The sequence below is a fragment of the Macaca fascicularis genome, chromosome 7 (genome assembly GCF_037993035.2).
Source record: "Macaca fascicularis isolate 582-1 chromosome 7, T2T-MFA8v1.1".
Taxonomy (NCBI): domain Eukaryota; kingdom Metazoa; phylum Chordata; class Mammalia; order Primates; family Cercopithecidae; genus Macaca; species Macaca fascicularis.
In genome coordinates this window covers 102,589,388-102,605,054 of record NC_088381.1, presented here as the reverse complement: position 1 = coordinate 102,605,054, position 15,667 = coordinate 102,589,388, and the positions used below count along the sequence as shown (strand labels likewise).

The following is a 15,667-nucleotide window of genomic DNA, read 5'->3' as shown; positions in this document are numbered from 1 at the left end:
ATACATTATCTGACTCTTAGTCTGAATCTGTGTACATTGTACTATGATATAACAGAAGGGTTTTTCATAGCTTGACACTGATCAATCTATGTATTATAATTAGGAATAACTGGATATACCAATGCTTTACATACATTTATACCAGTAGATTTGTTGTTTAGTTCTATTTGTAAGCTAAGCACCATTTTAAAGTTAAAGCAATTTATTTAGAAAATTCAGGGAAATCTTCCTGTTGTTTTGTTTTGTTCTGTTTTGTTTTTGAGACGGAGTCTAACTCTGTCACCCAGGCTGGAGTGCAGTGGCACCATCTCGGCTCACTGCAACCTATGCCTCCCAGGTCCAAGCAATTCTCATGCCTCAGCCTCCCAAGTAGCTGGGGTTACAGACATGTGCCACCACGCCCAGCTAATTTTTGTATTTTAGAAGAGACGGGGTTTCACCATGTTGGCCATGTTGGTCTCAAACTCCTGACCTCAGGTGATCCGCCTGCCTCGGCTTCCCAAAGTGCTGGGATTACAGGCATGAGCCACTGCACCCGGCCCCTGTTGGTTTTTGGATTGGAAATTTTTCTTTTCTTTCTTTTTTTTTTTTTTTTTTTTTTGAGAGAGTCTCGCTCTGTCACCAGACTGCAGTGCAGTGGCATGATCTTGGCTCACTGGACCTTCTGCCTCCCAGGTTCAAATGACTCTCCTGCCTCAGCCTCCCGAGTAGCTGGGAGTACAGGCATGCACCACCACGCCCAGCTAATTTTTGTATTTTTGGTAGAGACGGGGTTTCACCATGTTGGCCAGGATGGTCTGGATCTCTTGACCTTGTGATCCGCCCACCTCAGCCTCCCAAAGTGCTGAGATTACAGGCATCAGCCACCGCACTTGGTCTGTAAAATTTTTCAAAATAAAAATGTGAAATTTTAATGAAGATATTTCAATAGTTAAATTACAGTAGTGCCATCTTTTACTTCTTTTAGCTCATTTTCTGTGATGATTTTGTGATGACTATAACCTATACTTTGTTATGACTTAATCTTAAAATATTCATAAAAGGGCTGGGCACCGTGGCTCACGCTTGTAATCCCAGCACTTTGGGAGGCCAAGGTGGGTAAATCACCTGAGGTCAGGAGTTCAAGACCAGCCTAACCAACAAGGTGAAACCTCGTCTCTACTAAAAATATAAAAATTAGCCGGGCGTGGTGGCAGGTGCCTGTAGTCCCAGCTGCTCGGGAGACTGAGAAAGGAGAATTGCTTGAACCCGGGAGGTGGAGGTTGCAGTGAGTCGAGATCGTGCCACTGAACTCCAGCCTGGGTGACAGAGGAAGACTACGTCTCAAAAAAAAAAAAAAAACATAAAAGATTAGGGTATCTTTAAATGGATTCCAATTTTCAAGGTAGACTTTTCTAAGGTTATATTGAGTGAGGAGATTTGTTTTTAATTCTAAAGTGCATTTTATCTTTTGGGGGGAATGTTTATGTGCGTCTCATTGGTAATTTGGAAATTGTCTTTTCTGTTAAGTTATGAAAATGTCTGTGTAGTGCATGGTTTAGGATTTATAGCTGTAGGTGGTGATGAAGCAGAATGTGAAATAATGCTTGTACCTAGTGTTTGTTCTTTTGAGGTTCTGAATGTTAAGGTGTTTGCTGTTTTTTTCATCATTTAAAACGGGCATTATTCCCAAATATTCAAGCTTTGATTTGCACTAGAATAAAGTATTTATCTCCTTAAAGATTTAACAGAGGCTTTGGATGAAGATGCAGACCCCACAAAATCTGCACTGTCTGCAGTTGCATCTTTGGCAGCTGCATGGCCACAGTTACACCAGGGTATGTGTGGGTTTTGTTTTTTTGTTTGTTTGGCTTTTTATTTTTAATTTTATAAAGGTACATTTACATTGCTGAGTATTTATTGTTTATATTCTAAATGACTATTTCATTTTTAACAACTATAGGCTGCAGTTTGAAAAGTTTGGATCTTGATAGCTGCACTCTTTCAGAAATCCTCAGACTGCACATCTTAGCTTCAGGTGCTGATGTAACATCGGCAAATGCAAAGTATAGATATCAAAAACGAGGAGGATTTGATGCTACAGATGATGCTTGTATGGAGCTTCGTTTGAGCAATCCCAGTCTAGTGAAGAAACTGTCAAGCACCTCAGTGTATGATTTGACACCAGGTAAGCTTTGCAAGTTGGAATTTGTACCTGCCCACTTCCTACCCTCTTATTCTCAGAAAACTAAAGAGCTGATGAGAAATTTTATGATAAATCAGTATTAAAAGAGAAAAAGATAAAGCAGACTATTGTTGTTATTCATACTAACTTTATTTATGATTGTCTTTTTTATTTGGATTTTCTAATATTTTTAAATGTATGATTAGTCTGCTACATCTACTGAGTTTAAAAGGGTGAGAATTAGCTAGAAAATTAGCTTTCTCTTGTATTCATTAGTGTATCAGAAGTTTAAATGGCTGCTAAATCCTGCCATTCACTTGAATAAGTGTTTGAGGTATGAGAAACAGTATATAAGGTTAAGATGAAGCTATTTTTCACTTCCTTTTTTTAAAGAATTGCATGTACAAGTAAAGAGTTTAATTTAGTATACTTTAGAGAACATACAATAAAGTAGAATACCTTACTTCCTAACATTTGCAGTCTTTATAATTTATGGTGTTTTTTTTGTGCAGTCTTTTAGAAATAGTAATTTACCATGGTCTTTTTTTTTAATTCATATGATTACAGTTTAGTATTGATTGACGTTCAGTTACTCAGCCAAAAAATTAAAACTTGAGGTCCGGGCACAGTGGCTCATTCCTGTAATCCCAGCACCTTTGGAGGCCAAGGTGGGCAGATCACCTAGGTCAGGAGTTCAAGACCAGCCCGGCCAACATGGTGAAACACCATCTTTACTAAAAACACAAAAATTAGCTAGGCGTGGTGCTGTGTGCCTGTAGTCCCAGCTGCTCGGAGGCAGAGGCAGGAGAATCGCTTGAACCCAGGAGGCAGAGGTTGCTGTGAGCCCCAATGGTGCCACCGTACTCCAGCCTGGGTGACAGAGCAAGGCTCCGTCTCAAATAAGTAAAATAAAACTTGAAAAACAATTCTTTGTAATTACAAAATTTATCATGTTTATTTAACTACTAGTATACAAGATAGACATTTGAAATGCCTCATATATCAATAGCTGTTAAACTGGATTCAAAGTTGCCTTTTTTGTTTATTTGTTTGTTTTTTGAGACAGAGTCTCAGTCACCCAGGCTGGAGTGCAGTGGCGCGATCTTGGCTCACCGCAACCTCCGCCTCCCAGGTTCAAGCGATTCTCCAGCCTCAGCCTCCCAAGCAGCTGGAACTACAGGCACATGCCACCGCATGCAGCTATTTTTGTATTTTTAGTAGAGATGGGGTTTCACCATGTTGGCCAGGCTGGTCTCGAACTCCTGACCTCAGGTGATCTGCCTGCCTCAGCCTCCCAAAGTGCTGGGATTACAGGTGTAAGCCACTGCGCCTGGCCCATAGTTGCTTTTTTCTGAAGACATGTCATTGACATGTTTGAGAGACTACTCCCTATTCTTTATTAGGCATTTTCATATTGAGCCACAAATTTAAAAAGTTCAAACACAATTCATTTGTTGTGACTGATAATACAGAAGTATTTACCAATTTTTGACAGGAGAAAAAATGAAGATACTCCATGCTCTCTGTGGAAAGCTACTGACCCTAGTTTCAACTAGGGATTTTATTGAAGATTATGTTGATATATTACGACAGGCAAAGCAGGAGTTCCGGGAATTAAAAGCAGAACAACATCGAAAAGAGAGGGAAGAAGCAGCTGCCAGGTAAGAAATAATTGTAATAGTTGTGTTAATGAAAGCTGTTTATTTCTTTGCATTTAAAACCATATTTCACATGGTGCTATAATGTGGAATTGATTATACTGATGTTTGATGGCTTTACTAAGAGCTTGTGAATGAGGCCAGGCGTGGTGGCTCATGCTTGCAATCCCAGCACTTTGGGAGGGCGGATTTGGGAGGTCAGGAGTTCGAGACTAGCCTGGCCAACATGGCCAAACCCCGTCTCTACTAAAAATACAAAAATTAACCAGGTGTGGTGGCGCATGCCTGTAATTCCAGCTACTCGGGAGGTTGAGGCACGAGAATCACTTGATCCTGGGAAGCAGGATCAGCCTGGGCAGCAGAGTGAAACTCTGTCTCAAAGGAAAAAAAGAGAAGGCCGGGCGCGGTGGCTCAAGCCTGTAATCCCAGCACTTTGGGAGGCCGAGATGGGCGGATCACGAGGTCAGGAGATCGAGACCATCCTGGCTAACACAGTGAAACCCCCGTCTCTACTAAAAAAATACAAAAAACTAGCCAGGTGAGGTGGCGGGCGCCTGTAGTCCCAGCTACTCGGGAGGCTGAGGCAGGAGAATGGCGTAAACCCGGGAGGCAGAGTTTGCAGTGAGCTGAGATCTGGCCACTGCACTCCAGCCTGGGCGACAGAGCGAGACTCCATCTCAAAAAAAGAAAACAAAAAGCTTATGAATGATTACTACATTATAGTTTTATAATAATGTTTGGAGTACTTTCCATGATTTGATTAAAGACAAGATGCTAAAAGTGAAAAGTATATGTGCAACAGATAGCCTACCATATTTCATTTTAACTTTTAGAATTCGTAAAAGGAAGGAAGAAAAACTTAAGGAGCAAGAACAAAAACTGAAAGAGAAACAAGAAAAACTGAAAGAAGATGAGCAAAGAAATTCAACGGCAGATACATCTATTGGGTATGGTGTGAATCACACTTCATCTGCTTTACCATACATAAAGAATAAAAACCAGACACGTTAAACTCTAAAAATGCTCTCAGATTTTTAGAAAAGTTGTCTTTTATTATAGGTACATGATAACTTCCCAGAAAAACACTCAATAGGCTATTTTTAACCAATAATATATTTCTCTCTCCCTTCCACCAGTATCACAGGTGTATACTGTATTTCATAGTTATTCTGCACCATATAGAAGAACAGGGTTGAGATTGGATGTTTTTTGGTAGATGATATAGGGAGAGGATGACTGCACCTTAAATAATTTAGAGATACCAAAGTATTTTATTGCATTGTAGAATATTTGAGATAGGACTGTCTATGAAAACAAGTAGGAATTTGACAGAAATCATCTTTTTTCTTTTTTAATGAAATCTACAAAGGAAAGTTCTGAAGAAACTCAGTATTCCAAAATTAGTATATTGACTTTGACTTTTTAATACTTGTGTGTAAAAATACCCATTAATAAGCCTTAAGATCTTAGGTCACAAACTCGCAATAGAAGAAAATATTTGCAAATCGTATATCTGATAAGGGATTTGTATCCAGAATATAAAAGAATTCTTACAACTCATCAATAAAAAATTGAAAGATTCAGAATAGGGAGTTAATTTTTTAAATGTCAAAAAATAAAGAAGAAATAATAAAAAGAAAAACAATTTTTTAAAACAACCCATTTAAAAAGTGAGCAATGGATTTGAATAGACATTTCTCCAAAGAAGATATGCAATAAGTACGTGAGAAGATGCTCAACATCATTAATCATCAGGGAAATGTACATCAAAACCACAGTAAGATAATACTTCACACCCAGTAGGCTGGCTATAATCAAATTGACAAACAATAACAAGTTTTGATGAGGAGTTGAGAAATCAAGACTCTCATACATTGCTTGTGGGAATGTAAATGATCCAGTTACTTTGGAAAACAGTTTGACAGTTCTTCAAACAATTAAACCATTTGTTACTGTATGACCCAGCAATTGCACTCCTAGATATATTCCTGAGAGAATTAAAAGCATACCTTCACCCAAAAATGTATACATAAGTGTTCATAGCAGCAGCATTCTTAATAGCCAGAGTGATAACAACCCAAATGTCCACCAGTTGATGAATGCATAAACAAATGGTATATCTCTTCGTGTGTCCATACAGGAGAATATTATTCAACAATAAAAAGGAATGGAGTTCTAATGCAGGCTATAATGTGGATGAACTTTGAAAATGTATGCTAAAGAATCTAGTTACAGCCGGGCGCACTGGCTCACGCCTGTAATCCCAGCACTTTGGAAGGCTGAGGCGGGCGGATCACCTGATGTCAGGAGTTTGAGACCAACCTGGCCAACATGGTGAAACCCTGTCTCTACTAAAAATACAAAAAATTAGCCAGGCATGGTGGCACACACCTGTACAGGCAGGAGAATTGCTTGAGCCCTGGAGGCGGAGGTTGCAGTGAGCCGAGATTGTGCTCCAGCCTGGGCAGCAGAGTGAGATTCTATCTCAAAGCAGCTAGTGACAAAAGACCATATGTTATATGACTCCATTTACACGAAATGTCCAGAATAAGCAAATCAGTAGAGAGTAGATGTATGGTTGCCAGGGGCAGCAAGAAAGAGGAAATGGGAAATGACTACTAATGGATATGGCATTTCCTTTTGGTATGATGAAAGTATTCTGGAATTGACAGTGGTAATGATTGTGTAACCTTGTGAATACACTAAAGACCACTAAATTATACACTTTAAAATGGTGATTGTTATGGTATATAAGCTCAGTATATAAGAAAAGTAACATTGTATGGCTTTCACATCTTCATATTTTTTAAATATTCATTCAGCCCCATTCATTTACATTATCCCTGGCTCTCCTTACATTAGAGCTTGCAAAACCCAACTTTGGATTTAGAACATAATGGTGTAATTTATTTCAAGGTTCATATAATTTTAGTTTTAATTTGGATAACATAATGAATTAAACAGCTGTGTTGTGTTCATTCTGCCTGTTTACTATTTCTGAATTTCTCTCTTCCACTATTTGTCATCTTCTCTCCTTCCTACTCTAAGCCACCATCACCGCCTAGCCAGCCACCTAGACCACTACTGATCTATTACTATTATTACTGGCCCCTCATCTACTTTCTTTCCCAGGTAATTTTTCACACAGTGGCTACAGTACTTTCTAATACCATTTCCCTTTCTAAATTCTTCTGGTTTTTTTCCTATTGTTTTTTGGATAAGGCCTTACAAGGCCTAGCCTAATCTCACCCTGCCTTTTTCTCTCATCTGCCTCTTGGATTACTGCTTTCTCCGTTACACTTTTCTCAAAATTATAAGCTCCTCCTGTTTCTCTTGAGTTCTGTTCCATTGTGTATGTTATTCCTCTGTAGCACACACTCCTCCCCATCTCCCTGGTCTCAAATTGTAAAATGTCACTTCTTCAAGCCAGCCTTTTTGATCCCTAAGAGTCAGTTTCATTCTCCTTGAAATGTTTTCATAATACCTTGAACTGCTCTTGTTTTAGTACTTATTACATATTTTTTAAATGATTTGTGTAATTATCTGTTTTCTCTGAAAGACCATAAACTGTGTCATGTTGTTCACTACCTCCTAAGCCTATGCCCGGGACTTCGTAAGCAAGCAATAAATATTTCATAAATGGAATTATATATTCATTAGTAAATGTCATCCTTGTTTTTATCCTTAAGGGAGGAAGAAAGGGAAGATTTTGATACTAGCACTGAGAGCAAAGACACAGAGCAAAAGGAATTAGATCAAGATATGGTCACAGAAGATGAAGATGACCCAGGATCACATAAAAGAGGCAGAAGGGGTAATACTGAAATTCCTTAAGAGCATTCTTGTTTGTTTGTTTTTAACTGATAAAGCACTTTATTAATTCAGCTCCTCTGAAATATATTGATTGCTTTCGTTCGTGATTCCAGGCTGTGTTTTTTTTTTTAAATGCCCACCTCTTAGCTGTGATGAGTTGTAAAATGTGTTATGAAGTCCTATTAGTACATTTATGATTGGGTCATTATTTACACATCATCTATACTTAAGAAAAAAGAGATAATATTCCTATGTCTTTAATAGGACAGTTTCTGATAACTTTAACTTTTGGTTAGTCAGCAAGTTGCATTGAATTTATTTACTACTTTATTTGGGCCAAATAGAAATTTGCATTCTATAATGTACTCATTCAGCATGCATTGGATGCCTCCTATATACTAGAGATATAAAGATCAATAATGCTCATAATTTGTATCATATTGATGAAAGTGGAACTCTCTCCTACCTTAAAATTATTTCATAAATTGCTAGATCAAAGCGAATACATCTTTTAAAAGCTGTTAATACAAATTTCTTTTGAGGATCCTTAACCAACCTTATTTAATGACTATCAAAAGAAATCCTTAAGTTAATTCTGTGCCTGTAATTTGGATGGGATCTTTTTTCTGTATTTTTTTCTAAATGGTTACTCTAAGTAGATGGAAAATTTCCTTTATCATGGAAGCTGTATTGTCTGATTACAATGCAATTGATTTCAAAATCTAAAGCAAACCTAATATGATTAGAGTTTTAAAACAGACTTCTAAATATTGGGTCAAAAGATAAACTATAATGGAAACTAAAAAATATTTAAAATGAATCAAACTAAAGATTACTGAATATTAACGCTTGTTGAATACAGTCCCTCTACTTAGGGGAAAATGTATACCTTTAATACATATTAGAAAAGAAGAAACACAAACTCAGCTAGACATTTATTTAAGAAGATGGTGGGAGAAAAAGAATAATCCCCCTAAGTCTGAAGGAAATAATACATCAGAGTAGAAATTAATAGAAAATAAAAATATAGTAGGGCCAGGTGCAGTGGCTCACACCTGTAATCCCAGCACTCTGGGAGGCCAAGATAGGTGGATTGCTTAAGCCCAGGAGTTCAAAATCGGCCTTGGCAACATGGTGAAACCCCATCACTACAAAAAGTACCCAAAAAGCAAGCTGGGCATGGTGGCATGCACCTGTAGTCCCAGCTACTCAGTAGGCTAAGGTGGGAGGGTCGCTTGAGCCTGGGAGATCAAGGCTGCAGTGAGCCCTGATTGTGCCACTGCACTCCAACCTGGGCAACAGAGGAAGACCCTTTCTTAAAAAAATAAAAATGTAGTAAAGAACAGTAACAAATCTAAAAGCGTGTTCTTCTGAGAAAGACAAACGAGACAAACCTTTGTTGAAACTGATTTTTATATAGATGGCGATCATAAAGTTAGGACTGAAAGGGAGCAACATTAACTATGGATAGAGTAGAAACTTAAAGATGAGGAGATAATACACAATTTTTTGATGCATTTGAAAATATATGCAAAAATAAAATCCTAGAAAAATACAAATTATCAAAATGGATTTATGAAGAAATTTGTTAATGTAGATGGTCTTAAACGATTAAAGAACTTGAATCAGTACTAAAATCTTTCTGCAGAGAAAACATCAGTCCTAGACAACTTTATAGGTGAATTCTGCCAAATTTTTAAAAAAGCAGATAATTCCAGTCTTACACAAACTCTTTCAAGCAAAAGAAATAGAATGAAAAAATACTTCCCAACTATCAAAGCAATTTGACAGCAACTGAAACAACAGAGAAATTTAATTCCAACATATTTTCATAGTCAAGGCAGATTATCAGGGGTCCAAGCTCTTTCTGTCTTGTTGGTACTGCCATCCTTAGGGTTTTGCTGCCATTCTCATGTTCCAAAATGATTTATCACCATGTCTGCATTCTAGCTAGTTGGAAGTGGGAAGGAGGAAAGGGAAGCACAGTCCAGAGGGTACACACAATGCTTCTGATCCCATCTCTTTGAACAAAAGTTTTTTGTTTGGTTGTGCCTACTCTGGGAAATGTCCTTCTTTTGGGTTGCTAAGTGCCCAGCTGAAAACTAGTGGTTCTGTTACCTTCAACCAGTGGTTAGTAAATAACAGTTTGTATGCCAAATCTGGCCGGCCTCATTTTTGTTGTTGTTGTTTTTTGAGGTGGAGTCTCGCTCTGTCACCCAGGCTGGGGTGCAGTGGTGCCATCTCGGCTCACTGCAACCTCCACCTTCTGGGTTCAAGCGATTCTTCTGCCTCAGCCTCCCGAGTAGCTGGGATTATAGGTGCATGTCACCACACCTGGTTGATTTTTGTATTTTTAGTAGTGATGTGTTTTGTCATGTTGGCCAGGCTGGTTTCAAACTCCTGCCCTCAAGTGATCCAGCCACCTCGGCCTCCCAAAGTGTTGGGATTACAGATGTGAGCCACTGTGCCCGACCCGGCCCTGCCCTGCCCTGTTTTTGTATAACTCATAAGCTAAAAAGGCTTTTCCCCCTTTTTTGGAGACAGAGTCTCACTCTATCCCCCAGGCTGGAGTATAGTGGCATGATCTTGGCTCACTGCAACCTCCACCTCCTGGGTTCAAGCGATTCTCATGCCTCCGCCTCCTGAGTAGCTGGGATTACAAGTGCTTGCTACCACGCCCAGCTAATTTCTGTATTTTTAGTAGAGATGGGATTTCACCATGTTGGCCAGGCTGGTCAAGAACTCCTGACGTCAGGTGATCCGCCCACCTTGGCCTCCCAAAGTTCTGGGATTTACAGGCGTGAGCCACTGCGCCGGCTGGATTTTTACAATTTAAATGACTGGAAAAAAGAAGAATGATACTTTGTGATAAGTGAAAATTATATGAAATTCAGATTTCACTGTCCATAAATAGTTATATTGAACCACAGCCATGCTGATTGTCTACATGTTGCCTGTGATTGCTTTGGGGCCACAACAGTGGAATTGAATAGCTGTGAAGACCAAAAGATCCACAAAGACAAATATTTATAAGCTGGTCTTCTCCAGAAGTAGTTTGCTGTTATTCCTCCCTTAGAGGAAGGACTGGGATGACTACTGGAGGATAACTAACATACTCTACTGCACTCTCCAGTATGGAAATTACAGATTTTTTGTGCCCCTTTAGATTTAAGTATATTGATTTCTTAATAACATAGAGTATTAGTCTGCTTGGGCTGCCATAACGAAATACCCCACACTGGGGTGCCTTAAACAACAGAAATTTCAGAAATTTGTTTTCTCACAGTTCTGGAGTCTGGAAGTCCAAGATCAAGCAGGGTTAGTGTCTGAAGAGGCTTTTTCTTGGCTTGCAGACAGTGCCTTCTTGATATATCCTTACATGGCTTTTTCTCTGTGCATGTCAGAGAACAAGATCTCTCGTGTCTCTTGTTCTTTTAAGAACATCAATCATGTTGGATTAGGGCCCCACCTTTATGATCTTAATTACCTCCTTAAAAGTTCTGTCTCCAAATACAGTCACATTGGAGGTTAGGGCTTCAACATATGAACTTGGGTTGTGGAGAGGGGACACAGTTTAGTCTATAACACCTAATAACTTGGGATAACTTTGTATCTCATATTTTTCTAATGGAAACTTGAAATATGATGATGATGATGAAACATTTTATTTTAACTACAGGGAAAAGAGGACAAAATGGATTTAAAGAATTTACAAGGCAAGAAGAGATCAACTGTGTGACAAGAGAGCCTCTTACTGCTGAAGAGGATGAAGCATTAAAACAGGAACACCAACGAAAAGAGAAAGAGCTCTTAGAAAAAATCCAGAGTGCCATAGCCTGTACCAATATCTTTCCCCTGGGTCGTGACCGCATGTATAGACGATACTGGATTTTCCCTTCTATTCCTGGACTCTTTATTGAAGAGGATTATTCTGGTCTTACTGAAGACATGCTGTTGCCTAGACCTTCATCATTTCAGAATAATGTACAGTCTCAAGATCCTCAGGTATCCACTAAAACTGGAGAGCCTTTGATGTCTGAATCTACCTCCAACATTGAGCAAGGTCCACGTGACCATTCTGTGCAGCTGCCAAAACCAGTGCATAAGCCAAATCGGTGGTGCTTTTACAGTTCTTGTGAACAGCTAGACCAGCTTATTGAAGCTCTTAATTCTAGAGGACATAGAGAAAGTGCCTTAAAAGAAACTTTGTTACAAGAGAAAAGCAGAATATGTGCACAGCTAGCCCGTTTTTCTGAAGAGAAATTTCATTTTTCAGGTAAATTTTCAATGAAAATTGTTTTTACTTTTTTTTCCTCCCCCTAATCTCTGGTCATTCAGGATTAAGCATTTTTTCAAGCTATTAGATATACATTTACAGCACCTTATCTTTGATTTAGGCTATCCTTTTAGTTTGCAAGTTAGAGTTTGGGAATGTATTTCTTTATAGAAACAAGATTATCTAAATTCCACTGGGTTCTATTTGAATTATGAGGAACACATCTATGGTATAACAAAATACATATTCTCCCTGATCTCCTTATTCCTTGGTCAGTAGACTCTGAAATCCAAGAATAGACTCTAAGGCTGCCATCAGTTTTGGACAGATTATGGTGAGTGAGGTTACTCATTAAGGGTTTTGGCTGAGAGTCCAAGGAGAAGTTCCACTAATGGTCACTTCTTTGGAGCTTGGCTGCAAGGGCAGGTCGGATAGCAGCATTTCCTGCTTGATGGTTTGTCCACTGATGACAAATAAGAAAAAGCAGTAAGGCATTTTTAGATGTGAGTTTTTATATTAATAAATGAGATTCTCTAGGTAAAGAATTGCTTACTTGTTTCCTGTGGGGGAGAAAATAGAGCTAAAAACATTTTAAATTAAATCAAAATTTAAAAAACAATTGCTTAAATTTAGGGGCATGTTACCATGACCACTTCAGTTTTTTTCAGGATTAAAAACTGCAGATCACAATTCTTGGGGTGTTTTGTTTGTTTGTTTGTTTTGAGACAGAATTTCGTTTTTGTTGCCCAGGCTGTTGGGCTCACTGCAATCTCTGCCTGCTGGGTTCAAGTGTGTTCTCCTGTCTCAGCCTCTCAAGTAGCTGGGATAACAGACGCCTGCCACCACGCCCAGCTAATTTTTTGTATTTTTAGTAGAGATGGAGTTTCACCATGTTGGCCAGGCTGGTCTCGAACTCCTGACCTCACAAGTGATCCACCCGCCTTGGTCTCCCAAAGTGCTGGGATTACAGGCGTGAGCCACTGCACCTGGCCAGTGTTGAGCATCTTTTACATGTGCTCATTGGCCATTTGTATATCTTCCTTAAATAGCTATTCAGATCCTTTGCCCATTTTAAAATTGGGTTGTCTTTTTATTGTGCTGTAAGAGTTCTTTATATATTCTGGATACAAGGGCTTTAGTTATTTATTTAGAGAGAGAGTCTCGCTCTGTTGCCCAGGCTGGATTGCAGTGGCATATCATAGTTCACTGCAGACTCAAACTCCTGGGCTCAAGCAATCCTGCCTCAGCCTCCTGAGTAGCCGTACAAGGGCTTTATAAGATAAATGATATTCATTCATTTGTGGCACTTGAGGATTTACAAAGCACTTTTATATCCATTATTTCAAGATCATAACAGCCACATGGAGTAATTGTAGTTTTTAATAAGAAAATCGTAATAAAAGTATTTACTGTTTCAGACAAACCTCAGCCTGATAGCAAACCAACATACAGTCGGGGAAGATCTTCCAATGCATATGATCCATCTCAAATGTGTGCAGAAAAGCAACTTGAACTAAGGCTGAGAGATTTTCTTTTAGATATTGAAGATAGAATCTACCAAGGAACATTAGGAGCAATTAAGGTTTGTACTTGTTCCCATTTTTAGTTTGTCTAACCTACTTGGTCCAGAATTTTGGTCATATTTGTTAATTATATGGCATAGACAAGGCATATGTGTTTTGAATAAACACCAGAGAATGATAAACTTTTTATGAAAACTTGTTTATTCCCCTGCATCAAAATATTTTTTCTGATATTTTCATCAGATGTTGTAATGTGTAAGGATATTTTCTTCTTCCTTGACTAGCCCCTGCCTTCTCCGCTGAGTCTGGTTGATTGGTTCGTTTCTTTGTTACCTTTTAAAAATCTGTAATTCATGGCTTATAATGTATTCTGTTCATGCCTTGGCCATCATCTATCACTTTTTTGCTGCTATCAAGTGACCAATCTTAGAACTGTTCATGATTTATTTATACAGAAAGTAAGGTAGTATGGTTTTCATCTATGAAGAATATGAATTCCAGTTTGGCCACTTAGTAACCTTATTTTTAGATACCTTTTTGATTCATAATCATTTCTAAAATATCCATGAATTGATTTTATATGCATATTGAACTTCATACCTCTCAGAAACAGTATATTCCATTTTTCATGGTTAGTAAGTTTGAATTTTGTTACAGGTTACAGATCGATATATCTGGAGATCAGCATTAGAAAGTGGACGGTATGAGCTATTAAGTGAGGAAAACAAGGAAAATGGGATAATTAAAACTGTGAATGAAGACGTAGAAGAGATGGAAATTGATGAACAAACAAAGGTCATAGTAAAAGACAGGTACAAAAGGGTTTTTCTAAAGTAACCATTACTTTTCCTTGCCATTTTAAGGGTTTTTGTTTGTTTGTTTGTTTGTTTTTTTAAGTAAATATGTTGCTTTTTCTTATTTTAAAAACTTGTCATGAGGACCTTGATATTTGTAACCACTGGAATGATCATTTTCTAAACCTCAGGATCTCTGTTACTCCACTCTGTACTATTGCAACCAAAAGACAATTCATTTAAATAATGATTCTCAAAAGTTTTTTTTTTTTAATCTTTGAACTTAAGGTTTTATTAATTTCGGAAAGTAATTATACTATCATTCTTCTTTTCTATAGGAAAACTTAGTAAATTCTGGTAGACTTGAGTATTATTTGAGCTAGGCAAGATGGCTGGGGCCTGTAGTCTCAGCTACACGGGAGGCTGAAGCAGGAGGATCACTTGAGGCCAGGAGTTGGAGACCAGCCTGGGCAACATAGTGAGACCCTGTCTCTTTTTTTTTTAATTAGCTGGGCATGGTGGCATGCATTTGGTTTTTGTTGTTGTTGTTGTTTTTTGAGACAGAGTCTTGCTCTGTTGCCAGGCTGGAGTAAAGTAGCATAATCTCGGCTCACTGCAACCTCCTACTCCTTGGTTCAAGCAATTCTCCTGCCTCAGCCCCCCACGTAGCTGGAATTACAGACACGTGCCACCATGCCCAGCTAATTTTTGTATTTTTAGTAGAGACAGGGTTTCACCACATTGGCCAGGATGATCTTGATCTCCTGACCTCATGATCCACCTGCCTCAGCCTACGGAAGTGCTGGGATTATAGGCCTGAGCCACCATGCCTGATCAGCATGCACTTGTAGTCCCATCTATTCCATTGTTGTACCCCAGGACTTCAAAGCTGCAGTGAGCTAATAATGATTGTGCCACTGCACTCCAGCCTGAGCAACAATGAGACCTCATCTCTAATATATGTATTAAATATTATTACTAATCAGAATCTATACCTTATATCTGTAGATACTTTTATTTTTTTCAAGATTATTTTGGATATTATATGCCTTTAAGCAATTTGTCATCTAGAAGGGAACAATGGAGAAACATGAGGCTAGCATTATATTTACTAGAACGGTGTTCTGACAGAAGGTTATACCCAGTGCAAATGAAGTAAATGGGCGGGCTACTTGTGTTAGTGGAACATGGGAGACAGTAAAGGAAGTGCAAGAGGAAGTGACTGCAAAGCTGAGCCCTAAAGTTGAGAAAAATAGGACACTGGGAAGAAAAACCATGTACAAAGGCTTTGAGTGAATGAGTTTGCACTTTAAAATGATCATTTTCGGCCAGGTGCAGTGGCTCACACCTGTAATCCCAGCATTATGGGAGGCCAAGGCGGGTGAATCATGAGGTCAGGCATTCGAGACCAGCCTGGCCAACATAGTGAAACCCTGTCT

General features: G+C 38.6%; 1 protein-coding gene across 4 annotated transcripts in view; it reads left to right on the top strand.

Annotated features, from left to right (window-relative positions):
• The window catches only part of BAZ1A (bromodomain adjacent to zinc finger domain 1A), a 129,560-nt gene that overhangs the window by 94,042 nt on the left and 19,851 nt on the right, over positions 1-15,667 (top strand). For 3 of the 4 annotated variants that reach the window (XM_065547489.1, XM_065547488.2, XM_073997225.1), the window contains 8 exons: positions 1,722-1,817; positions 1,943-2,167; positions 3,660-3,825; positions 4,656-4,769; positions 7,512-7,636; positions 11,315-11,911; positions 13,330-13,493; positions 14,092-14,246. In XM_065547489.1, coding sequence (XP_065403561.1) covers positions 1,722-1,817; positions 1,943-2,167; positions 3,660-3,825; positions 4,656-4,769; positions 7,512-7,636; positions 11,315-11,911; positions 13,330-13,493; positions 14,092-14,246 — 1,642 coding nt within the window. The remainder of the gene's footprint in view (positions 1-1,721; positions 1,818-1,942; positions 2,168-3,659; positions 3,826-4,655; positions 4,770-7,511; positions 7,637-11,314; positions 11,912-13,329; positions 13,494-14,091; positions 14,247-15,667) is intronic. The other variant, XM_045397525.2, reaches the window with a different exon arrangement.